This window comes from Poecile atricapillus, chromosome 1 (assembly GCF_030490865.1).
Source record: "Poecile atricapillus isolate bPoeAtr1 chromosome 1, bPoeAtr1.hap1, whole genome shotgun sequence".
Taxonomy (NCBI): Eukaryota; Metazoa; Chordata; class Aves; order Passeriformes; family Paridae; genus Poecile; species Poecile atricapillus.
In genome coordinates, this window is record NC_081249.1 from 27521089 (window position 1) to 27547890 (window position 26802).

At 37.9% G+C, this 26802-nt stretch overlaps 1 protein-coding gene across 1 annotated transcript; it reads right to left on the reverse strand.

Moving 5' to 3' along the window:
- Positions 1-4823: 4823 nt before the first annotated feature.
- SLC5A7 (solute carrier family 5 member 7) lies at positions 4824-26286 on the reverse strand. Its single transcript, XM_058856504.1, has 8 exons — positions 26109-26286; positions 18855-18968; positions 16194-16349; positions 13411-13559; positions 9677-9820; positions 7746-7899; positions 6362-6579; positions 4824-5571 (listed from the first exon to the last, which is right to left on the reverse strand). Exons 1-8 carry the CDS (start codon positions 26284-26286, stop codon positions 4948-4950), a joined length of 1737 nt encoding a protein of 578 aa, XP_058712487.1. The 3' UTR covers positions 4824-4947.
- Between the last annotated feature and the right edge of the window lie 516 nt (positions 26287-26802).

Consider the following 26802-nt stretch of genomic DNA (forward strand, 5'->3'; position numbering starts at 1 on the left):
TTGGTTGCTGAAGGTCAGTGCTCCAGACAGTCAGGTGCAAACTCACCCCTGGGAACTATGCCTTTTCTGGGAACGGCTCCTGAAGGTTAAAAGCCCCAAAGTCCCTAAGCAAAGTTTCTTAGGCAGGGTTTTGCTTTGTTTTTGGCCAGAGCTGGCCTGAACATGGCATTTTATGTATCATGCAGTGTGGCAAAACCATTAATTAATGTTTCCACTGCAACCATCGGCACAACGGTACTTAAGGCTTTTTCTTCTTTTTTTGAATCTGTGGGATTATGGACTTGCTTTTTTTCTGAGTTACAAGTTACAGGCTATCAGGGGTCTCGTCTTAAAGCATGCTTCAGTGTTTCAAAGATGTGGGTGGGAATTAAACTACAAATTGCAAAAGAGACCAGAGCGTTACGGCCTCAGGGAAATGTCTACACTATCTTACACTCTTTGAAAGCCTCAGACTGTGCTTATTCCATAAGGGAACACCTCAGTGCCCTGCAAAACAATTCAGTGTGCCTTATTTTCCCCATCCCTGAGTGGATAGTACTGTGCATGTACTTTTTCAAAGCATTAGGGGGATAAATACGCTGTATATTTGGCATGTGCCATTATTTGGCAATGCCATTAGCATTTGGAAAGCCACCCATTTTGTATCTTTCCTGAGTTGATCAAGCTCTTAATAGGAGTATAAAAGCACAGATTTAATTTTCAATCCACAAATTTTTTTGTATTTCTAAATAATTATATTTATAGCATATTCAATGCCCAGGATGATTTCATGTCCCTCTACAAAGGGAAAAGCTATCAGACCCTTTCTCCAGTGGGTTCACACAGCAGTGGATCACAGCTGCAGTCTCTAGGTGTGGAAACTCCCACTCCCATAGTGTATTTTGTGCTCCTTGTCAAACTCACAGCCCCTCTCCCAGTGTGGAACCCCCAAATGAATGTCCTTGGCAAGGGGTCTGCAGGAGGGAATCCCACTGGATGCAGATTATCCTGGAGCTCAGGGGCTTCTCTTCTTTGTGACTGTGAGGACAAGGAGGAGATTACTGAAATGAGAGCTCTATTTCCAGCACTGAAGCCAGGTTTTGGGGTAGGGCTGTAGCCATTGTGACTGTGCTGATTGCCTGGGTGAGGACCAGATCTCCTTTTGCCAGGACCATCTCATATCTGTGGGGCTGTGCTTGTGAGACAGAACTTCAGGTGATGCTGAGTGATAATAAAATAAACGTCTTTATTTTTAATAGATGAACAAAACAGACCCAAAACCAGACAGTATTTTCCTGAAATGCATGGACGCTATTGAATACAATACAAATGAAGTTAAAACATATATTTCTATATTATGCTTCCTATCTGCTTTGTTAAATATAGTCTTAATATAACATTTCTGACACAGACAAAAATATACTTCTTTTTTTTTTTTAAACTACATCCACAAATACTGCCCTGATTAATAGCAGACTTACAATAATTTACTAACTGCACGTGGAACTTTACCAATACACTTGGAGGGCAGAAGGAAAAATGAATAACAGTTTTTTCCTATGATACTTCTATTTGAAATCCTAAATTCTTGAACTATATGAAAATAAATGACTAAATCTGACTTTATTTGATCCACTTAATGTTTACATTCAGTTTAGGTTCACAAAAGTATGGTTTGTTTATAACACGTTTACCATCCCATTTGGACAAGTAGAGATGAAATAACTTTTTTGACATGTCAGCTATGTTATCAACCTTGATTTTATGAACACATCTCATGCAAAGGAGGTAAAAAAACCCTGTCAAATAAATGTTATTCACAAATGTTAAGAATATGAAAGTAAAATATACGACTGCATCACTAATATTTTATCTTAAAATTCTAGGCTTAGAAACAATAACCTCAGTGTCTGAAAATGAGCTGTTTGCTTCACTGATTATAAATCCAATTTACTGCACAGTACTACTGTCCACAAATTGCAAAAGGGGAGAAAGACTGATAATTCCTCTGAAAATAAAATCTGCTTAAAGAATCACATCCTGTTGGCATTTTGCCTGTGGAAGTAACATAGTTTTTGTTTGATTGTTTTGGGTTTTTGTTTGTTTTTTTCCCACAGCTATCAATCACAGATATGGCCTTTGGTTACATGAATGGCTCTGTACCAATTTAATGGTAGGACATCTGAGCTAAGGCAGTAAAACCTGTAAACAGACTTTGCATGGGGCTGTTTGGTTTGGCTTTTGTAGTCCATCTAAGCAGGAAAACTGCATAAAATCACATAATTAAAAAAAAAATAAATCTATAGGATAGAAAGTGTAAAATATTCTGATAGTGTTGAAAGCATCTGGTTTGAAATTTTTGGACTAACACTTCTTTTTCTCCCCTACCTTTTTTCTTGAGCATTTTAAAACCATTCACATTTTTATGGAAACAATTAAATAGATTGAAGAAAAATATTTTTATGTTTCAATCAAAATTTCTTAAATTATTCCAGCGCAATCCCCTTATCTTTTTTTTTTTTTCCCACAGCTGGCATTTTGAAATAAGTAATATAGAAATGTTGCTATCAAAGCATCTGGTCACTATGCAGCATCTCATAGTGAAATTCTAGCAATTCCTGGACAAAACTGAGGTAAGAGAAAAGTTTTTAGGAAGGCCTACAGGTGACTGTAAAATGGGATCCTCTAACTTAATTTGGAACAGCAGCATAAGGCATTGGCTATGTAAGCAGGTAAAACTGTGACTTGATATTTTCCTATAAGAAAGGATTCAGACTAGTGGATTTGGGCTGAAAATGGAGGATAACTCAGCAGTGGCTCTGTTCCTCTCCTCTTTCCTCTCTGAAGTCTATTTCCTCATCTCTCTTCTGTGGTTCATGGGGGAATTAATACTGCTGGGCTTGTGTTTGGTTCGTGATACTCAGCACCCTGAATTTCACTGGTGGCCTATTCACTCACCTCGCAGGAATTTTTCATTTCTTTGCTATAATGTCTCTTCTGAGTTTTTAGTGCAGATCCTGGCTTTGATTCCCTCCACCCAGAGCACACTCCATATTAGTAAGCACAGTAGTACTGCAGATCACAATGAGTATTCAGAACTGAGTTGCAGTGTTATTTTTAAATGCAGTGTAAGGAAAAAAAAATAAAAATCAACATCTCTGAAATTAATTTTCTCTACATATTAAATATATATATATATCTGCTGTTAAGACTCCACAAAGGGAGCAAAACACATCTAAGGATTCAACCATGTGAAAGCTTATGTCAGCGTTGAATGCACAAGTTGATGGCTTCTTCCTTTAGCAGCAAAACCTATTCTTACATCTCCTGTCCTCCAGTATAACTCCTCATGCTGTGAGTGCTAAAAAAAGAAATTTCACTGGTGACCAGCAACAGGAGGATATCTGGATTTCAAATGAACATTTTGCGTCATTCACAGATTTTAAAAAGAATTATTGGAGCATAACTCTTAATTGTAGAGAAATGTAACTACTAGAGCTTGCACTGAGAAAGGCACATACCAATGGGGACAGACACAATCATCTTGGCCATGGGCAAGTGGAAACGACATCGCGTGTTCCTGCTGGCCTGGGCAAAGTCAGCAGAGGCCTCATCTCCCCTCTTTGCTACTTCTGGCCAGCATTTCCATTCGTGAGAAGTCTTGTCTGCACCTGGCCAGTGCTGCTCCTCTGCAGGCTCAGTGTGACGGCCAGGAGGACAGCGGTCAGGGAAGGAGTCCAGACACCACTGTGCCTCTCACCATGTTTGTGGGTTCAGCATTCCTTTCAGTTCCTCTCCAAGCTGCTTTCAGAGGCAAACACTTAAAGATGTGGAAAGATGTCCAGCAAGCCTGGGGTTTTTTGAGGCATTTTTTGAGGAAATGTTATTTTCTATGGAAAACCTGGATTTTCCAGAGTAATTCCAGCATGACCAAGCCAAAAGACTTTTTGGCATCTTTAGGAATAGCTTTTTTAGTAAGTGAAAATTGGGATTTTTCTGCAAGGAAAACCCTCTCATCTCTCTTTTCAAGCCCTCTTGATTCTCTTTACTTTTCAATATTTATTTCAATGGTGAAGTAGCTTGGTGTCAGACTGCTTTGCTTGTGTTCATTTTGATGATAAGTCAGGATAACGTTTCTTCTCCCGACACTGAAAAGTTCTATTTAGTTTATGAGTTTTTCTATAAGAGCCATTTTTCACAAGCTGAATTTCAACTCCAGTTATTGCTCTAATAATTTTGGTGACAGTCACTAACCACAGAAGAAGAAAGAGAACATCTATATTAAAATGTTTTGCTTAAGGTTGTCTCACATCAGGTATAACATAATTTTAAACTGGTGATTTAATTTTAACTTTTAAAAATTAATATATCATGTTTAGCACTCCTATGAGAAATTTATTACTATTTGTACATTTTGCTGTATCACACAAATAATAAAATACTAGATTGTATTACTTAAATTTCTTTATGAGGAAAAAAATTACCAGACCAAAACCCCAGGGAAGTTGTCTATCTGTCTTTGCTCAAGCAACTAACTCTTTAGTAATAAATCACTTATAGCTGTGGCAATATATTTTCACTTAATGCCAAGAAAATGCTGAGTGATAATATTTCAGACTTACTGTATTATAATCTCTTCATATGATATCCTAGCTAAGAACTGTTGCACATTTTTTCTACATATATTTTAAATTTTTAATATTTTTTTAATTGTACAGCATATAGCTCTGGATAAAAGGAATGGGATTGAGTGCATACTTTAGTAAACACTCTGTGATCTAATCCAACATATCAGATAATAGCAGAAAAAGAGTTCTTCCCATAGGATGCTCCTGCTCCTAGATACAACTTAAAGAATGTGCAGTGGCATTTATTCCCAATTCTTGCTTTTCTTCTGATAAAACACTTCTTACTATTCTTTGCAGAATATCCTGCTTCTCATTGTTTTGACTGTGGCTACAAGATTTTTTAATTATCTTCAGTGTTGGACAGTTCTGGACTTGAATCAACGTAGTTGAAGGCTTCCTTGTTTGTGAAAGTTGAGCTCAAAGTTAGACTGTGTCGTGGATTCACAGGCGCAAGTTCATTTAATACAATATTGTCACTTTTTACAAGAGTTGCTTTGTCCATGTGTTCTCTACTGTATCTGGCAACAACAGCATCAAGAAAGTCCAGCTTTGGTGGCAAAGTCCCACTCTCAAATAAGTATTTGGCTAAGTAGGAGACTGTGACATTAGTAAAGAAGGAGGAGAGCATTGCCAGTGTTTTAAATGGGAATCGCTGGATATAGAGATTGTTATCATCTTGATACCAGCCAGGGTAGAAGATCAAGGGCTGAAGGTAGAGGTACGGTTCTCCTCCGGTTATTCTGAGGACGAGGCCAAACAGGTATCCTGCAATGGCACCGTAGGTGTTGGTTCCTTTAATAAATAGCACACACAAGAGCTGGGGGAATATGATGATATAAACCAGGTCAGAGCTGAGGTACCAGAGGCCATACACTGACGAAGCCAGCAGTGCCATTGCTGTTGCTGATGCTCCAAAGAGAAGAACAGTGATTCTCATGACCCACACAATTTCCCTGTCTGAAGCCTGCAAAAGAAAGGGCAGTGTTAGGTGGTTTTTTCATGTCCCTACATGTATGCCTACACTTATATACAGTCAATATATAATATTGACTGTATATAAGTCAATATAAATTACAGTCAATATAATTACAGTCAATATAAAATACTGAATTGTAAAAGAAAGCTTTGCATGATTCATTCAATAATAATTGCAAACTAATATCTCTATTTCAATCTCAAGCTCAGAGAAAAAAGTGTTATGGTTGCCATTCCCAAAACCATTACTCTTTGAACATAGCAAAAAGCTTGATGATGAGTCAAAGAATAAAAACAGCAGTGTAAGAAATAACTTCTAAATAGAATCACAGTATGTCTCAAACAGAAAAAACCTGTCGGCATCAGAATTTCTTCTTCTCTGTTTCCTAAGAAAAACTCTAACTCATTAGACCATTCTGTTGCCAAATAATTTCTCAATAAATGAAACATTAGAAAAATGTCTCATTTTGTGAAGAATTTAAGTAGAACTTACACTTGTAGGAACAGTAATTAGCTATTTGGATAAATTGCAGTTCCATGAGAACTCTTGACAGCTGCCCTCCCCAGGCCAGCTTTTTCACTTCTGTCATCAGTCACAACCAGAATGATTTTTATGATTTTCAGTTTTTTAAACATACTGTTAGTAATTAAATTATTTTTCTAGTTATAGGCAGGAACATGACAGAGGTGTTTTATTATGAAATTATAGTCTATGTATCACCTAGTTAAGGCCTCACCTAAAATTTTCTTTAGAAGTAAAAACTAAAAAATTGTCTCACATTTTGCCGAAAGGAAAGCTGGTAAATGTTCCGAGCAAACATAGAACTTGCTGATAAAATTGAGGAGTCAGCTGAGGACATCACAGCAGCAGATACGGCACCGAGGCCAAAGAACGAGATATAGACTGGGCAAAGGTACTGCAGCACGATGGGTAAAATCATATCTGCTTCTTTTTTGCTCTTGGGGTCCGGCACACCATATTCAGTCTGGTTCCAAGCTGCAATATGGACACAAGGATGTAATAATAAAAATAATAAATATCTAATAAAAAATAATAAAATAAGTAACATTAGCAGCCACATCACCTCTTGACTTCATGCACAGCAAGCTACTCATAGTACCACATTTTCATGTGCATTCAATGAACAAGCTTTTACTAGAGCAAGACGAATGGCATTTCAGAGAGGCAGTGTCACACTAGTTTCTGTTAGACAGATTTAATTCTACTCAGCATTTTCCCTTGTCTCTAAAATAAACTTTAAATTGCTCATAAATGTAGTTTTATTCAATAAAATAAGTCTGGGATCCATGTTTTTTTGTGATGTGTTTACTCTTCTGGATTACAGACAGGGCTCAAAGCAATGTAAACATTTCTAACAGAATATTTTTAAAAGTTTAGCTACACAGTCACTGTGAAGGGGATCTCTCTCACTATGACAAAAAAGTGTTGGCAAGGATATATTGGTCAAAGTAAGAAATTTCTGAAAAATTAAATAATCATTTAGGTTGGGAAACACCTTTAAGATAATTGAGTTGAGCCATTAGCCCAGCACCACCAAGCCCACCAATAAACCACATCCCCAAGAGCCACATCTACACATATTTTAAATAGCTCCAAGGATGGTGAATTGACCACTTCTATGGGCAGCCTGTTCCAGTGCTTGCCAAACCTTTTGGTGAACACATTTCTCCTGTATCCATTCTAAACCTCCCCTGCTGCAACGTGGGGCCATTTCCTCTTGTCCTGTTCCTTGTTATGTTGGAGATGTACCTTGCTACAACCTTCTTTCAGGTAGTTGTAGAGAGCAAAATGTCTTCCCTCGGTCTCTTTTTCTCCAGGCTAAATAACAGCTCCCATTCCCCTTATTGCTGTTACAACCAAATAAAAGTACCAGAATCTAATGCAAACATTGAATAGAAGTATTGTGCCTGTAGATATCTAGAATGTACAAAATTATTTAATTTCATCCAATGCAGTAGGAACAATTTCCTTTGGGAGTAATATTCTATAGCATTATTTTTCTGTGTAGTCGTAAGTTGAAAAATGATGCCACCTGGCTATCTAACCTATATGTCACCTACATCTAACACAAGATTTATTTTCACACATTTATTGCACCATTCATTTCACATTTATTGTACTACTGATTTTTAATAATTTACCTGTAGATGCTCCAATCGCACCAATCAGTACTGCAGGAATAGCCATCACGAGACAGCCAAAAGCAGCCAGGAATGACAGAACTTGAGCATATGTGGCAGAAGATGAGGAAAGAACTCTCTGGAAATACGCTTGCCATGGAATTCCTCCTAATGTCTGCAAACACAACAGCATGCTGTGGCTGGGGGGTAGCTGAATCGTTTTACTATCACCATACATGTACAAGGATCACTTGAATGCTGAAAGCCATATTGTTACTTTATAATTTATCATAATTAATAATGAATAATTTCATTTATAATATCAGCCAGCCGATAATAATTGCAACTTTCATTCTCACAAGCAATGTCAAGCCTGTGTCAGTCCACGTAAATGCCATTCTTTTAGATGTTATTTTTTTATATGATTTTATACGACTGGCATCAACACTTTGCTTGATAAAGCTTTATGAAAAGTACTATTTTCATATTTCATATTTGAAGAATTTTTCCTCCAGTACTCCTCCACCACTAAAATTAGACTCTGATATGATGCCAAAGCAAGTTTTTATCTTCCTTTGAATTCAGGTAGTCTTTTGCAGAAGGCGAGACATTCTGCATACATTGATTATTCCGTAATCTGAAAAATTATTCTCCCACTGCCTTCAGCAAATACAATACCAATAGAAATGGAAGACAAAACCAAAAAACAAAAAATTTTGTTTTATGGTGAAAACCCTTCTCTTTTATTAAGATATGTAACTGAAGATCCTGATTGGACTTAAAATTATTTCTGCAAAATATGACACGAAAGAGTATTACCAAAGGTTGAAAACTAGAGTGCTAACAATTGTGTCTTGAGAGCAGGATTTGAATTGTCTCCACTAAGTAAGCAAGTAACAGCATGAAAAGAAAACCAAGCAAATTTCATAGCTTAATTCTATACACTAAATGAGGCAGGAGGCATTTGGACCACAAAGTGTGTATACAGGTGTTTCATATAGCTTCATGCACACATAGGGACTAAATTAGTTTCACAGACAAGTCTGGTTTTGACTTGCTATTTATGACTGTTTTTCTTTGCTGCCTTGATAATAATGTTCCTTTATCAAAGCTTTTCAAGAAGGTGTAAATTTCTTGAGCTATAATGAAACAGACGAGATGAAAAAGAAAATGTGTCATAATTTGGCAATATCAGAACTTTCCTTTGGTCAACGGCAGAAATGAAACGTTTGGGCTTACAGGACAGAATACAGCCACTTGAGCTAATGTCATATTTCAGATTTCTGAGAGAATGCTGAATAAAATAAAATGCTTTAATAGACTATTTATAAAAGAACCCTGAAGATTTTTGGCTGAGAGGATTTTAAAAAAACCCAGAAAATGTAATCCCAAAGTACATGATAATAAAACCAGTGTAAATTTGCATAGGGCCACTGAGAATGGAAAATGTTAGCATGTGTTTCTACATCCTCTAATGGAAAGTACTTCATAACCACTGATCCCACGTGTAATATATAGGTATTAAATAATGAAAGACCTTGGTTCATTCTGGCATGTGTGCATGTGTGAATTTCTGCCATCCATCTCTGCACAGCTTTTTCTTCACCTATACCTAAGGCCTATTTTATCATTTGTATAATGCATTTATTGCCTTCTGCAATATATGAATTCCTCTGCCAACAATGACATCAGTTAAGCATTAGCTGCACACTTTTATTTAATTTTAACATGTCAGCTCTTTCAGCCTGATGATATTTAAATTGCATTCCTGGCAATGCTGGCTGATATGTCCCTGAAATCATTCAAATGTACAGAAATATCAAGCAGGAGTCAAGAGGGTAAAACTTTTCCATTTGATAGAAACTCTTAACTAGACTTTATTATTTTCACCTGTCACAATAACATGGTGTAAGTGCTTAATGCTTCACTCCTTCATACAAATCACTACTTACCAGTAAAAAGAAATTATCCAACCATGTGTAAATGTCAAGTGAGTTGATAGATCCAAGCCAAGGTGCTTGGTACACCTGGTGTACAGCCGTGAGCCCAATGTCTGTTACTGCAGGATGGGACATGGCAAAGGGGACACTGATCCACTGAAACCAAAGAAAAACAATGTGCTCAGGTGCAAAGAAGATATTCTAAATCTGTGAAATTTTAATATTAATACTCATCTAGTCTTCTTATTCTTGCTTGCTACAGATTGAATACCAAATTATCAAGATGACTTGCAAGAAGTCAGATTCTGTGCAGGTGGAACATCTCTGAAATCCAGAGGGCTTGGTAGTGGATATCTCACATGTATTCTGGAGAGTGTGTGCAGAGAATTAATCAATAAAAACTGCAAAATCAGCAGCAAAGAGACATTTATAGAACTTTGTTTTATTTTACCTAACCTTCTCATATATTGTTTACACTCTTTCCTGGACCACACAGTAGAGAAATATTTACTTTCAAATTTTCATTTAATAGCATCAGGACATGGCAGCATACAGGCATGAGACATCACATCAGAAGGCTTGCAAATTTGTTTTTAATTCAATACTAAACTAAGTCTTGGAAGACTACGAAAAGACAGGATTGCTGTTGTTGCAGCCTCATCTCTCTGCCTCTTGAACTAATATTAGCCCAGTGTTACAGTACTTTTCTGAAAGATGTGTTCTAGGGGTATCTTGACCATTTTCAGTCTCTTTATTTCTTATCTAAATCAAAAAAGTCTTGCCAGTGATGGTTTCTGCCAGAAGCCCCAGTTCCTTAGTCGACTGACTTTGTGTGCATTTACTTGCAAAATCATTTTGCAATTGCGTAAGTCGCTGACTTTCTGTGGAGGAGAAACTCAGCAGTTTCGACCAAGGTGAAAACCAGGCTTTGCACTATGTGGACTAGATCATCACAAGCACAGCATCCTTAAGGATCCAATGATATCCAAAACCATACAGATTGCCACAATCACAACTGACCAGAGTTAAGTGTATAGGGGCAACAGGAGCAGGGAGGGGAAAGTCAAACATCTTTCCCTATTTTGTTGCACAATTATTACAATAGTGTATGAAGAATATTTTGTAGCACTGCCTGTTATTCAGGCAGTTTGTCCTGTACCATAAGATTCTGCCCTCAGTTAAACTTTGTCAGTTTAAGCAGTTGGGCAGAAAGATTTCCATTTCAATCTCTGCCTGAGCTTTTTTTTGAAAGAGCACCAACATTTTTCAACTGTCTTCAAGATATTTTGAGGGAAAATAAGCATATTGTCAAAATTAAAGGATATTAATACTCTCTTTCCTGAGAAATTCAGGGGGAACAAGGGTGTCAAACAGACTTCTTTTGTTCTTGTTTCTGAATCTCAAATGTCAAACATCCAAGTGATGAACTTCAGAACAGATGTAGTTTGGCCATACTCTGCTGAGATTTTCAGTAAGGTAAATGTCTAAAAGTCCATCTGGAGTCTGCATGCCACAGCCCAGGGTTTCATTGGTACTGTACTGCAAATACATTACGAGGTTTTGTAAAATAATCCAGCTCCTCACAGTAACCTAGCTCTTTGTGGTCTCAAGGACTACCTTTTCATTAGTAAATAAACCAGATCAAGACACTTTCTTTGGCCCTGCAGTTTACTGGGATGTCAACATTTTCACACACACACATAAATATATATGTATGTATAATTATATATCTGTATACACATCTATATATTTAGACTCCTTTTCCTGCAAAAAATGACAGCCCTGAACTATTCCTGGGAATTATTTGGGAAAATATAGAGTTTAGAATGGGGAATTAATAATACAGATGAGATGAACAGATAATAGTGGGGATACAGGCTCAGGGAAAGTCTCACCAGGCAAGATAAATATGATAAGATGACAATCGCAGGTGTGGGTACAGCAAGGTGAGGAAGGAAGGAGAGACACTACATGAGACTGTAAAGAGAAAAAGATGCACATGGAGTGGTTATGAAAGCCTAAGGGAAAAGCTGTGCTGAAAGGAGGAACAGGGATGATTACAACAAGCCTTTTGTCTTGGATAAGCATAGGAGAGAAACCAGACATTAGAGGAAGAAGCAGCAAAGCTCTGTGACAGTAGGAGTAAAAACTGCTCCAGAGCCTGGAGAAGTTGCTGGCATAACTGAACCTGCGCCATCCTCTGCTGTGACATCTACTGTGAGACTGTCACATCTCATCTAAACCTGCCTCCCTAGAGCATGAACATTTAGATACTGACTCTTCAGCTTCGCTGATCACACTCTTGAGTTCATGAATATGGGTTCTTCAGCATTACATTACGGCTGTTCAAATGGGAAATTATGTAAAGAGCCCAACCTGAATTAAGCAAAACAATATAAAACTATAGATCTAATAATATAGAAGACTTCTGTACAACCTTCATTGATTTCCCATCCCCCCATCGGGTTCATGCTGATTTTAATGTTATTCCCATGGGATCAAGCTCTCTAGTGGTTCATGATTTGATCACAATGGAAGACAATTTATGTACTTTGATCTACCTCCAGTTTTGGGAATTTCTGTAATGCATGGCATCGGTAGAAACTTAATGGTTCACAAATATTAACACTTAATGTTAGGGAAAGAGATAATATTTTCCCCATCAATCAGATGAAGAGCAAAGATATGAGGGAAGAAGTTTTGGAATAGCTTTACATTTGAGGTGGCCAGTTGGAACCTGGGTTTGCTTTTTCAGGCTATTTAGCACCATTTCCATTAAATCATTTAAAGGCCATAGTCCTCACAGTAAGATGCCACAACATAAGTACACACACAGCTGGTTAGTGACCACCTGTGTAAGCACTGGCTGAAGCAATTTCCTTAGAGCTGCACAAGAACTCTGTTGAAAGCAGAGAAAGAACACCAGGCCCCCAAGGTGCCCTTTGGCTCCTTCATCTTGAGCCACTCCATTCATTTTAGCATATTGCAGTTTTCTGCACACCTGTGACTGTCTATTACTGTAAATAAAATTTATTTGCTGGCAAAGCCAGCAGTTTCTTTGATTGCACCCTTGTGATCTGGACCCTGTCACACTGATGTTTTTCAATATGGAGCTTAAAGAACAGCAGTAAATAAAAGGCTACCCACTAGCATATCATTAATAGCTGATGAGGGATATTCACCACACTAAAACAGGCAAGACATCTGGTGAGACTTCATGTGTTGTGGTCTCCAAGGGTGGTGGAGGGAAATGAGGGAAAAACCAAGAAGGTTAACTAAGTAAACAGGAGGTTAACTAAGCTGTGTAGGTGACAACCACAGAAAAGAGAAGCAGTCGAGTATCAACTCTGCAGGTGTAGTGACAATATTTCTGGTATTTTACCAACAGCTTCCTGTGTCTGATGCTTCCTTCCAGTACCCGAGCCACAGTCCTACAGACAGACAGGGAAGGAGTCAGCACCAGTCCTATTCTGAATTAGATACATACTCAAGAGGAAAATTGCAAGAGTGGTTGGACTGCCAGACTGGCTGGAAAAAAGCCAAAAAGAATCAGGCCTCTTGGACAGCACTGTTTCCAAAGTACGGGCTGTACACTGATGCAAATGCAGACTCTTTTTAAAAGACAGCACTCTGTGAGTCTGACCAGTTAGCAATGCTGTGCCTGGTACACCCCAGAACACACTTGACCCTTCTAGCTGTTCAAGGCAAAATCCTTGACAAAACAGGGCAAAAAAGGCCAAACTTACCAGTCCCAGGAAGATACAGAAGAGCTGAACTACGTCGGTGTAGGCCACAGAATAAAGCCCGCCCACAAGTGTGTACATAGTGGCAATCAGGGCAGAAATAATGACTGAAATATTGACATTAATGTCAATGATCACACTTATAGTCGCACCTAAGGGGAAAACCAAAGCACTGTGTGTTAGTGTGTATCTCACAGCATGTCTGATGAGAAGGCCCACCTTTGTCAAGTTGCATATTATCAGCTCTGGTCTGACACTTAGTAACTAATTAGCACTAATAATTCCCCCCCTCTGTATTCTGCACACCCTTTCTGCACCTTTGAAGAGAATGGGAAAAGAGATGCTCCTGTTGGCCTAAGTTTAGCATCTGTCATTTTCCCGGTTCTTAGGAAATGGAGGAGAAAAGAGTCCCAGCACTTCATTACTGGAAGTTGCTCAAGGTCTGTTCTGTTCACTTCACTCTCTTGTCTTCTGTCAGGGAAAACCAGCTATGCACAGCCCTGATTGCCACAGTCTTCAGAAAGATACTGAGAGTGTTCCTGCAGTGCTACCAGCCAGCTGACACTGCATTTGCAGGATGCATCCCCTGAAGTCCCATGAAACTGTGTCCGTCCAGTGTATTTTACAGTTTCCTCACTTGGTTCTCTTCCCAAATCTTCCTTGCACTGGACTTTCCCAGGCTTCTCAGGGTCCTGCAATTCCTAAAAACTGGTCTTACCCGCAAAGAATTAAACAGAAGAGGAACTGAATACCTTCAGCCTTTTCCACATCTTTTGCCACGAGGTGCCCCATCCCATTCAACAGCAGTCCACATTTTCCCTTTTGTTAGGATGAACTGGTCTTGAGCATGGAGGAGGTAATCCCTGAATATCAACCAGTTCTTCTGGATCCAGGACAGTCTCCCACAGGGTTCTTCTAAGCAGAATGTTGGAAAGGCCCAGCTCTACTCCTCTGAAGTCTATGTTTGCAGTTGTGATATTTGCCTTGTTCCCTTGTTCCCCCCTCTTAGGACCACAAACTCCATCATCTCATGCACATTGCAGCCAAATCTGCCTTTATATCTCTGACTTGTTCTTCCTTGTGTCTAGGTGGCAGGTTCAACAGAGCACCTCCCTACATCAGCTCCCTGATCATTTGTGTCAGGAAGTTGTTGCCAGTGCAGTCAAGAAACCTCCTGAACAGCTTGTGTCCTCCTGCACTGCCCCTCCAGCAGCTATCAGGATGGTTTTACATTTCCCTTAGATATATTAGCTATTTCAAGTGATTGCAAAGTTTTAAGATTGTGTTAAAAAAATTCCTCTCCATCTAATTAGAATGATTTAAATGAAACATCTTCCAACAACTTTTAGTGCTTGCAGTTATTGTATATGGATATTATGGAGCACATATTTGGAAGAGTTTTGGCCTTAGAAGACAACAAGATGTGTGATATATATGAGCTTCTGGGAGCTGACAGATGTGGTTTTGCTGCACAATGAGCCTTCAAAGTTCATGTGCTTAAGAATTACAAGCTCAGAGCTTTTCCACAGCTTTAAGGCCAGTGTTTCCCATCTACAACCCTGCCAAGCAAGGAGCCGTGATGAAGAGCAAGTAGTGAAAAGTACTGGGATTAAACATTCATCAGTGAGGATAGGTGTGGAAATGGAACTAGATTATTCACAGAATAGTTAAAATCAAAATCTTCAATTATACTTATACTCATTGAGACAGTCTTTAACTGTCTTTAACTGTCAGCTGTTATATAAATCTAGAAAGGTATTCAGACCACTTGTGTTGAAATAAAAGAGAATGGCTTGTCCTTAATCAAAAATATTCCAAATATTCTGAGTGTTCTTCAAGTTATTCAACTCCTATCACCTCAGCATGCATTTTTTCTTAGTCTTTTAAGGATTTAGTGATGAAATTGTGGTAAACAAGCTCCCCATTGCTTTACAGTTCATCAGAGCGCAGTTGGAGAGTACCTTCAAAGTTTATTTTTGTTTAAAATAGCTTATGCTAGAAGGCATTACCACATGCATGTGCATTATTAGTATGATTAGCTGGTAAAAGCCAATTACTGGTGCTTCAACTCAAGGGCTTTCTCTGTTCTTAAAGGGGTTGCTAAATTCAGGCCTGAAATATAATTAAAAACCCTGGAAGCTGATTTTTTTTCAGGACTGGATGAGTAGTTGAGTGATTTTCTATTGAGTCATAGTTTCACTAATTCTCCAAATCTTTTCTTGACTCCTAAGTATTTTCTTCATTTTTTCAGGAAGAAATCCATTTAGAATTGAATAATTCTTCAATTTATTGATCAGCATCTGGTTTACTTCTATTATTTGTGTAATGGAATGTTCTGTATATGTAGATCTCCTATGTGCAAAGGATTGGTTTGTTTAGATGCATTGGAAATACTGTTACATATCATTAAGAAAAATTTTGACCGACTTCTCTCATCCCAGAGATGTAAAAGAAAAGCTGGGTCAGATTTAACACAAAAGGGGCACTTGCAATCACTTATGTCACCCTTACTATTAACAGAAATTTGTTCCTAAATGCTTTCATGCTTTTTGAAGAGGATCATCTTTAAGGTACGTGAAAATGAATAGATACTTTGCATGTCTTTCCCTTATCAAAATAATAAGGGGTAGCGTTACTGGATTTATTTGCTAGTTAGCATCTTAGAAATGCCACAGTCTGAATTATTAGGCTTAAATAGTTACCACTTGGAGACAGAATTTTAATGCATTTCTGATATTCTTAATAATTTCTACCTGCAATAAATTTTTATACTGCTTATTCCTTACCTAAGGCAGAGAAGATGGCAGCAGCCCAAAACATTTCTCCCATTAAAGCTGGAATAAACAGTAGTCCTCCCATCCTTTTTCCATAAAGCTGCTGAAAAGGGTCCAGCATTGTCACATAGCCTTTGGATCGCATGGGTTTTGCAAAAAAAAGGCCACCTACAAAGAAAAAGCAGCATTAAGACACCAGCTGCAGTTTAGAAATGCATTACCATTAAGGGATAAAACATTCATTGTCAGTTAAGGGTACAAAAATGTCACCAACACTGTTTGTTTGTTTGTAAGTAAAAAGTACAGTTAAAATATCCTCTGGAAACTCTTACATACATCTACAGAATTACTTAAACACACACACTCCATTAGTATCTATAGTCCGATAATTTAAAAAGAGGCTTTTTCTTATTTTTTTCTGGCTCAGTTTATGTAATCTCCCATTATGGATGCTGTCAGAGTTTTGTCTTATTTTGGATTAGCCTAAGAGAATGGCTTTTCCACCTAATCCTGTTGATTCTTAGACCAGAATCCAGCATGAAGTTTCACATAGTCCTAAAAATAAAACTGTCTGAGACTCCTGAATCAGAAATAGAATTTCACATGTGATTTAGTGCACACTAAGCAAATCTAATTCTTTCAGGACAATTCAGAATTATTATGTATTTTTGAAACAACCTTACTACACCTTCAGGATAGGTTGGATGTCTTCTGAGTTCTGCTGGTGTCAGATTCCATGAATATTTGTCACACAGTTATTTCACTTATGTATGTTCAGGAATTTTGACATATCACAATTCTGCTCTGTCTGTCTGGTATATGGGCTGGATATCTACATAAATGTGCAAAGGCTTCCCCTCCTCAAATTCTTTCTGTCTTGGGAAAAAAGAAGGACCTATCTCAAGAAAGCTGAAAGAGCCCATGTATGGAAACCTGTGTAGTTGAGATCTGCACATGGCTATAACCAAGTAGACTCCTACCACTGTTAAACTGCTGTATAAAGTATAATAATGAACTGGAAACCCTGTCAGTTCCCAATAAGATGTACTGTATGGCATTTGGCAGCCCTTAATTAGGTTCCTCGTGACAAGATATGACATTTCTTCATTGTGTTGTGCAGAGGATTTTCCAAATTTCTTTGTATTGCTTTTTATAACTCATATTTTTTCATTTCATCAAGTTCCCTGAGCAGAAGGTACTCAGTCACACACTGTCATCCAAATGTATAGTGCTTATGTGAATGCTGTGTTTAGGCAGGTAGATGCAGAAGCCCATCAGCTTTTTTTTTTTTTTTTCTTTGTGATTCTTGGTTTGGTAATGGATCCTTTTCCTGTTCTACTTGTTATGCCATCATTGCAAAAGATAATTAAAGAAAAAACAACATAATCTATTAGAATGTTCAAACAGCTGTCAAGGGACATAGGAGGTATTCTAACCTTTAAAGCTAAATTGCTTAAAAAAATAAGGAAAAAAAATGTATGGAGAACAAACAAGGAGATGACATCAATCTTAAATATTTCCTGTCTGAAGCAGTAATATTTCTCCCATCCTTGTATTTATAATTTTGATTATCTATTTGTTTACAGAAGGATAAAGAATTCCTCCCCTCAAACCTTCATATAAAGACCATGCCTACAGAAATTCCTTCCTCTGTCTGCAACCACTGCCAGACATGGAGCTGGCCTGCAAATGGCAGAGAGGAACATCTGGAGTGGGGAAAGCTTCTGCCTGGGAAGTGAGGATAACTAGAACAGACCATTGGAAAGCATTTTCAAGGGGAAAAAAAGAAAGAGGAAGGAAAACAAGTTGTATTGGAAATAAAATGTGAAAGAGGATCTGGATAAGCAACCAAAGGAAACAAAGGGATAGATTAAGTAGGAGGACCCCGAGAATAGACTCAGAATAGACTGAGAGGTTAAGTAATATTAGAAAAGTGAGTACATCAGTCATGTTAAGGAAATATGAAAAACACAGGATCTTCTTTCTGTAACAACATGCTTTTTAAAGAATTGCAACATTATTGCAGCATTAAAACTTACAATACTGTCTGTATTTTACACTCTGACCCTGCATATATCAGGATTCTGCATTTGCATTCTGACATGTGATTTAGAGTACTGTACTACTTTTAAGGGGCTGCATGTTCCAGTTTTAAGGGGACAGTTTCCAGTCTAATGTGCTACATACAATGTACTACATACTTCCTACACAGAATTAGAAAAGTTACCTAGATTCTTGATGGAGATCCATAAAGTATAAGCACTTTCCTAACCCAAAAGGATATTTGTCTAATTCCAAGATTTATAGGTGCACTGATACCTGAACACCTGGGTCATGGTCCCAATATATAGGCAATTAAAGAAAACTTGAATATATAAAACTTGGCATTGTTAATTTAAACATACCTCCCTACCCTCTACCAGCAGAATATGGTTGGAATAATCAAATAGGTGCTGACAAAGAGTTTAGGAGACTTGAGATATCAAACTATTTATAGAGATTTTCTGGTTTTGGTTTTTTTTTTTTTTTTTTTCAATAACCAAACGTACTAGCCTAAGGGATCCAGTTTACCTCAGCAACCTTTTATCAGACCCCAGTTTTTTTATTTCAGAGAATTAACCTGATATCAGAACTTTTTAAAAATAGGGATTACTAGTTTCAGTCATTGCTTACCTAAGATCAGGCTAAGGGAATATCCAATAGGGGCCTGAGCCCAAGCTAGACCATAGTCGGGGACATACACAGCTTCTGCTGTCCCATTGATGTAACCTCCTCCAACCCATGTGGCTGAAAAGGAAAAGATGGAAAAGTCTTTAATGCCCACAAAGAAAGAAAATCTCACATATTGTATAACAAAGGTGTCATTATGTATGATATATTATTTTTTACTACATGAACAATACAACTGCCAGGCATGGCATTCTTTTATTAAAGCAGCCCTAATTTGAATTTACAGCCTAAGCATATGAAAAAAGATGTCAAATGGACTGAGGTAATCATCAAAGTGTCTAAGTCTCTGTATAATCAGTGAAGATGTGAGGGCTGAGTCCCCCATTATTTACCATTACTGTTTTGTTTGCATTAGTACAAATAAAGAAGAGGTGTAAGGGGGAGTCTGAAAAAGAACATTTAAATTAAGCAAACTTTTTATGAACACATTATTTACCAGCACCTTAATGAAAAAAGCACCTTTTAAACATTGTTAAATTGTTTTCTCAAAATATTTCTATACAGTGGTGCTTTTGGTGTTGCTATATAAGTTCCAAACTTTGATTAATTTTTTTTTATGTGTCCTTGAGCCATATTCCATAAGGGCTATGTGCTATTTCCAATAGCCCAATCTGATATCTCCAATCTGATTTTATCTCTCTCTCCCCAAAAAGCACTATTTTTAATATACCAACCTCTGACATTTAATAAGTTGATTCTTTGCCTTTAAGGGAAATTTCTACATTTGAGAATCTGGGATCAACAGTATATATGAGAGAAGAACTCCAACACAGAAATGTATTGTGACTACATCTGCAAAAATAATTTGTAACTAATCAAGTAATAAAGCTTATCTCTTCCTGTTTGCAGATTCCAAGCAAGATTTTTTTTTATTATCTCTATTGTATAATGAGTAAGTTTTATAAATCTAAGTTAGCAGTTTGAACAAGGGCAGACAGACCGCTACAAGTCTTAGATTTTTGTAATGTTTTGGTTTGTGTCAGAAGCCTTTACTTTTCCATATAAGAGTAGTTAGGGTTTCTGTGTAAAAAGTCACAATATTTCAAAATGTATTTTCCTTAAACATTTCTTGGAATTTTCCCATCATCCACCATCATACATAAAGATGAAAAAAAAAATTTGATTTTGTTTTAAGACAAACAATTGGAGAGAAAAACAAATTAAGAAAATTTAATAAAATTCCCTAAGAAATTTCATTAAGAGCTAAATAACCACTCTTTTCCGCTTGACTTTGATAGCTCTCAAGTACTACTAGAGGGTATTTTGCTGAATTGCACTGTGGCTTTGGAATCAAAGATCTCCAGCGACCAGAGAATTACAATTGTCCCCGTTTCAGCAATTGGAAGCACAGGAATGAACCATTCTGTTGCTGCAAATGGGATAATGGACTTCGATGAGGGGTGTGCATGCAGAGAAAGACAGCAACAGAAGAAGTGACCCAAGGAGATCTGTGACAACTAGAGTTTTGGTTATCAACAGCCATTGTGTATCAGAGATAAGGGGTGGGATATGGGACCACATGGGGAAGATGGGTTAAGGGTGGTTCTTAATGAGAAGACCAAGTTGTCAAATATTTGGGATTTTGGGACTCTTGACAGCATGAATTAAGATAGAGGGGAGTATGATACTTTGCTTGCCAGAGTTCTGGAATTATAGAATTGTCTGGATTAAAAGGGACCTTAAAAATCTTCTATTTCTAATCCTTCTGTGATGGGAAGGGATGCCACTCATTAGACCAGGTTGCTCAAAGCCCTGTCAAACCTGTCCTTAAACACTTCCAAGGATGGGGCATCCACAACTTCTCTGGGCAGCCTGTTCCAGTGTGTCATCATCCTCACAGTGAAGAATTTCTTCCAAATATATAATCTAAATCTACCCTTCAGTTCCCTATCTCTACATCTCATCCTATCAATACATGCCCTGATCAACATCTTTTCTAAAAGGGGCTCCCTTTAGGTACTGTAAGGCTGCTATCCGGCCTGCACAGATCTTGCTCCTCTCCAGGCCAACAACCCCAATTCTCTCAGTGTCTCCCAGAGGTCAGTGCTGGGCCCAGTCTTGTTTAACATCTTTGCTGATTATCTGGATGAGGGTATTAAGTCTACCATTAGCAAATTTGCAGATAACACCAAGCTGGGTCAGTGCTGATCTGCAGGAGTGTAAGATATGGACAGACTGGAGAGGTGGGCTGAGGCCAAGTGCATGAGGTTCAACAAGACCAATTGCTGAGTCAGACTTTGGCTGTAACAGCCCCAAGCAGTGCTACAGACTTGGGACAGAATGTCTGGAAAACGGTCCAGCACAAAAGGACCTGGGGATGCTGGTCAACAGCAGCTGAACATGAGCCAAGGTGTGCCCAGGTGGCCAAGAAGGCCAATGGCACCTGGCCTGCATCAGCAATAGTGCAACCAGCAGGACCAGGAAAAACATCATCCCCTTGTATTGGCACCTCTATTACTGTGTCCAGTTCTGGGCCTCTCACTTTAAAAAGGACATTGAGTGCTGAAGTGTGTCCAGAAAAGGGTGACAAGGCTCATGAAAGGTCTAGAAAAGATGTCTGATGAGGAACAACTGAGGCAGCTGGGTAAGTTTAGTCTTGAGAAGAGTTGGACCTCATCTCTCTCTACAACTGCCTGATAGGAGGATGTAGTCACATGGGGCCAGCATCTTCTACCAAGCCTGCAGTGAAAGGACAAGAGGAAATGGACTTAAACTGAGACAGGTGAGATTCAGATTAGATGTTAGAAAAAAAAATTTGACTATTAGGTCAAAATTTAGGTTAGGGTGGTCAGGCACTGGAACAGCTTTCCCAGGGAGGTGGTGGAGTTACCACCCCTGGAAGTGTTTAAGAGGTGTCTGGATCTGGCACTGGGTGATGTGGTTTAGTGGTTACAGTGCTAGTACTGACAGTTGGACTTGATGATCTTAAATGTCTCTTCTAATCCTGATGATTTTACAATTCTGTGATTCCAGGTTTTTCTCAACAGGGCTGGCCTTGATTCACTCACCACCCACCCTGTATCCATGTTTGGGTTTGGCCTGATTCAGCTGGAGGATTCTACACTTGGCCTCTTACACTGGGCCAGGTACTTCTCTACAGGATCCCTTCCCTCTAGAGTATCAACCACAGCACCCATCTGGGTGTCATCTGCAACTTTGTTCAGAGTGCCCTCAACCCCATTGTCCACAGCCCCAACAAAGCTGTTGAACAGTACCGGTCCCTGTAAGGACCCCTGAGAGACACCTGAAAAATCTGTGACTACCTGGGATGTCTGTTGCCTATTGTGTCTCAGCATGGAATAAACACCTGTATACAATATCAAAAGGTTAATATTTAGAAAAGGAAGCTTATTTGTCTCTTTCCCCAGAAAATGCGTAAGCATGAATTCTACATTAATTATATACTTGGTTACAGGTGGGAATGATATTCCATAGTCAAGGACACACGTATTTGTGTCCATATATGCATTGCTGCAGCTGTGGTGAAGGGGGCTTCCAGTTGCTGCATTGATTTGCCAGTGGCTGCCACAGAGGTGTCAGATGTTCTCCAAGGGGCACTTGGATGTCATGCCTAGCTCCCTCATTTTCCTCTGGAGGAGATCAAGTCAATTCCCTTCTGTGTGATGTTGTAGAGGTCATTACCCTCCACTGTCTGCCCTGCAGACAGATATTGCTGTGTAAGGCAGCCTGAAGGATTTAGCCTTTATTTTTAATTTTATTCCTTGATTTCTGGATTAGGGTTTGAAAAATTGCTGCTAATCAATTTTTCTGTTCACATGACTGTTCTGGAACATCTGTCAAGGACCACAGAGCTCTAGGAAGGTGTTATATGTCTTTTTCTGAGGGGGTGAATGGCTAGTCAGCACGTACACTAACACAGGTAAATACAATAGAAATGAAATAAAGGGATAAGACAGGATGGGATTTCAACTTTAGATATTAATTTTCTGATCCTCATTTGCTAAGCCACAATTTAAAGTTAGTTTAATACCTTTATTTTTGGTGAAATTCTTTTTGCTTTTACCTAAATCAGCCAAAAGGAATACAATATTTAATAATCTATGGAAACATTCATGTGGTAATCTATTTTAATCTTCTCTTTGCCTGCCATCTGAAGAACAAAAAAAATGCAGCAAATACCAACATCCATTTAAAACGTGCACTGTAAAAAAATATCAGACAAATACTGAGGGTAAGGAGTGCAATTTTTCTTCTAGTTCCCATGAGACACAGAAGTTGATCTCTGAGTTCTTGATATATATTGATATATACAAGGAAACCAAATCCTTTGGCACTTCTTCAGGAACAATTCTTTGTCTGGCCATTCAAATTATTTAATAAACTCATCAAGTTCTGTAAAATGAAAATTCTGATCCAAGGTTTAGAATAAAATAGAACTGTGTAATACTCCTTTTTCATGTGGGAGGGTACGTAGCTCTATCTAATTAAAAAATTACATCAATAGATTATTACCTTTGGGTCATGTTGGTGAGCATTTAGTTATGTAATATCAACTACTTCCTTTGAGGTTTAAACTCAATCACCAAAATCAAATTAGATTCAATTTTGTTGCAGATATAACTTTTTAAAAAAACTTCATTCACAAAAATAAGGAAGGCTAGTATTTAATGCAACATTTTATCTATAATTATGTAAAAATTATACAAAGATTATATGTGTCTACTATGGTACAATGTAATTTCATTTTAATATGAGCTGCTGTGATCCATCCACAATTCAACTTTTTCACTCTTTCTATAATCTTACTTGCAGACACACTTAACCGTCAACAGGCTTTGTGTTCAGCATTTCAGTAGCTGGTTGATACAGCTTTTTCTTCTTCAGGATCATAGAATATATCCACAAATATCCAAAAATATCCACAGCTGTTATTCATAGGTAGTTCTTTAAGATTTTTCTATGTTATTTAGAAAATCAGCTATAATTACTCTGGAATCTTGACTAAGATGTTTATGTTCTGAATTTTATTTTAAATTTATAAGCTAAGTGCTGTCATCCTCTACACTAAATAACCCTAGAAACTTCTACCACTTTCGTAGCCAATACCCGTGGAACATTGCAGAGTTTGTCTCAGGCAAAAAAGAGAGAATAAGGCCCTATCTCATAACCCACAGTGTTTCACGTACATACAAAAAGTATCCTTTCTGGAGATCTTTAAAACAATTCTTGTTTTCCTTTTACCGGGGTAGGCTTTGCTTTCTAATTTATATTTAGAAAATTAAACCTGAAAAACATAAAGATGATGTTGGAATAGTCATGGTTGTGAGGTGGAAAATCAGCATCGACCATTTTTAAAAAAGCAAGTATGTCCTTGAACGATGTGCCCATTTTGCAAATATTATCAACCTGTAAAAATTAATTTGGATTTTCATCAGCTTACTTTCATAATTTTGTTATGACTTTAGAAACCAAGTGACCCAAACACCCTGAGACGAAACTCGGACTAACCCCTGGCTCAGCAGGTTTGCGCCCAGACCCTGTTTTATGCGCCAGGCGTGGTTCGCTACGACTGCAAGCGTAGGTTAGTCGCCATATCAAGCTTTAATTGCCAGATTTAAGGAAGGCAAAGGGGAGAGAGAGTGTCAGCCCTGACAGTACAAAATCCATGACAGCTTTAGATGCCCAAAGGTTTTGGGATCACTCTGATATTCTACTGCAAAGATGAGATACTGTGCCATACCTAGAGCTTGCACAATACAGGATGAACATGTGTGGGTGTGAATTGTGGTGGCTACAGAATGTGCCTGAGATATAGGATACCCCAGTTCAGGTCTCATCTGTGCTTCAGCTGTTACACAAAATATTCATGCAAAATTGGATTAAGGAGACCAGAATTTGTATCTTCTACATGCAAAGCCATTAGTCGTAGCCACTTCTGTGGGAAATGCCGTTTTTTATCTCAACTCCCCTGATTTAATGTTTATCATTTTGTGGCAACCAGTATTTCTGCAAAATATTCTGGTTTCAGTGCTCCTGAAAATGTTTCATTCAGCAGAAAGCAGTCTAACCAGCTCTTGCTATGAGCTTGTCATACCTTATGCACCAGTAGCCGATGGATGCGTGGTACAGTAAATTACAGCATAGTGCAAAAAGTAGAACATCTGACTGTATTCAAACTTTATTGACATTTACAAACATTCTTTGCTCAGTATCTAAATATTCAGTCTTTGAATGAGCAAAATGACCCTGCAAAAGAATGTGAATTTATCTCAAAAAAAGAATGCAGAGTTCTGGCCCAAGTTTTACCTGTCTCTTCCTGATTAGATAATTGTGAAAGCAGAACAGGGCAAAACAGCAAAACATAAATATAGTCAGATAAATTCAATTTGACAATTGAAAGGGCTTTGCCTGAACAGGATTAAGATTAAATTAAGAACAATAACAAAAAAAAACATGCCTAAAATTAATTTACCTTAATATAATGGTAGGTGAATTCACTCTTCCTATAATAAATTTTTGTTCCAATACCATAATATAAGTTTTGAGATTTTGGACAGTATTATGAATATCTTATTTAGCCAGGCTGGTTTGACTGGCTCTGGGAGTTAGAGAGCACTGTTTACAAAATCAGTGAAGAACTCCTCCTTCAACCAGCCTTTTCTTAGTGATACTACTATTGAGAGTAATGCATTATTTTGTCCAACTGCTGAAAAAGAAGCTAAAAGTATCCACAAAATAATTTTGCTGAAATCCGTACAACTACAAGTTTGGAGTTGTGCCAATTTTCTTTTGGAAAGCTAATTTATGTTGTACACCCTCCCCTTCCTACCCATCATTTTCCCTATAAACTTTATTTTACTCAGATTAAACAAACCCAAGAATAACACAGATTTGGATGGTTTTAAAAACAATAACAATTATTTTAAAACTTTCTAATTAATCTGTATTAATTCCATATTTTTGTCCCAAACATATCTGATCTACAGATGAATATGGAATAAAAATACATGAAAGCTAATGAAAATATATTCTTCCTGTCAGATTTACAAATATTTGTTGTTTTTATACAGATTACTCATTTGGCTATTCATTAAGAAATTGGATAAAAAGCACATATATAAAGCATATATATTTTCCCCACTTTGCATTACTCAACACGCAGACTGAAATTTATTCAGGTGGAAAACTGACAAGTTATACGCTGGCTAGGAAATGAAAAAGTGTTTTTTTACATACCTGTCATTGTAAATCCACCAACCAGTAAACCAATGTCTCTTCCACCGACTATAATAGCTTCGCTGCGATCTCCTTCACTGCCGGTGTTCTTGGTTTTCCAAGCAGCCCATATCCCTACTGCCAGGATTGCCAGGTAGAAGACAACTATGGCCACCAGTCCCTCCACATGGAAAGCCATGTTGAAGTCCCAGCTGTTTCTTTTATTACTATTTCATTAAGACCTCTGGAGAGAATGCAATAATAGATCTGCTTTTAACACGCCTGCTTGTTAGAATCGGTGTACAAAACCCTCAGATGGTTATTAAAGAGACTATTCTGGTGAATTTATGAAATGAGAATTTCAGATGTAATTGAGATTAATGTCACATGCCAATTAAAACGCCTGTGGAGCAACAACCTGTGGTTATGGTCTCTGAGCACAAAGGGGAATGAACAACGTGGCTGAAAGCTACACTATGCTTTGAAGTCAGTTACTGAGCACTGAATTATTTTGGTATCACCAAGTCCTCAGTGTCTGGGAACTTTTCAGTCACAGACTAGTTTGGCACAAGAGATAGAAGATCTTGGCCATGTGGACTGTTACAAAAATCTCTGTTTTGAAGACAAAACTCCTTTAAGTAATACTAGAACTATGTAATAGTTCAAATGTACTAGAACTAGTAATACTAGAACTATGCATAAGTAATAGCTACAA

What these genes read in the sequence shown, in the direction of transcription:
- SLC5A7 (XM_058856504.1), bottom strand. Translation starts at nt 26,286, where the DNA reads ATGGCTTTCCATGTGGAGGGACTGGTGGCCATAGTTGTCTTCTACCTG. An exon ending in TTCCCTTAGCCTGATCTTAG is followed by an intron (nt 16,350 to 18,854) that starts GTAAGCAATGAC and finishes TTTTCTTTGTAG; the next exon opens with GTGGCCTTTTTTTTGCAAAA. An exon ending in TGCCATCTTCTCTGCCTTAG is followed by an intron (nt 13,560 to 16,193) that starts GTAAGGAATAAG and finishes TTTTCCCCTTAG; the next exon opens with GTGCGACTATAAGTGTGATC.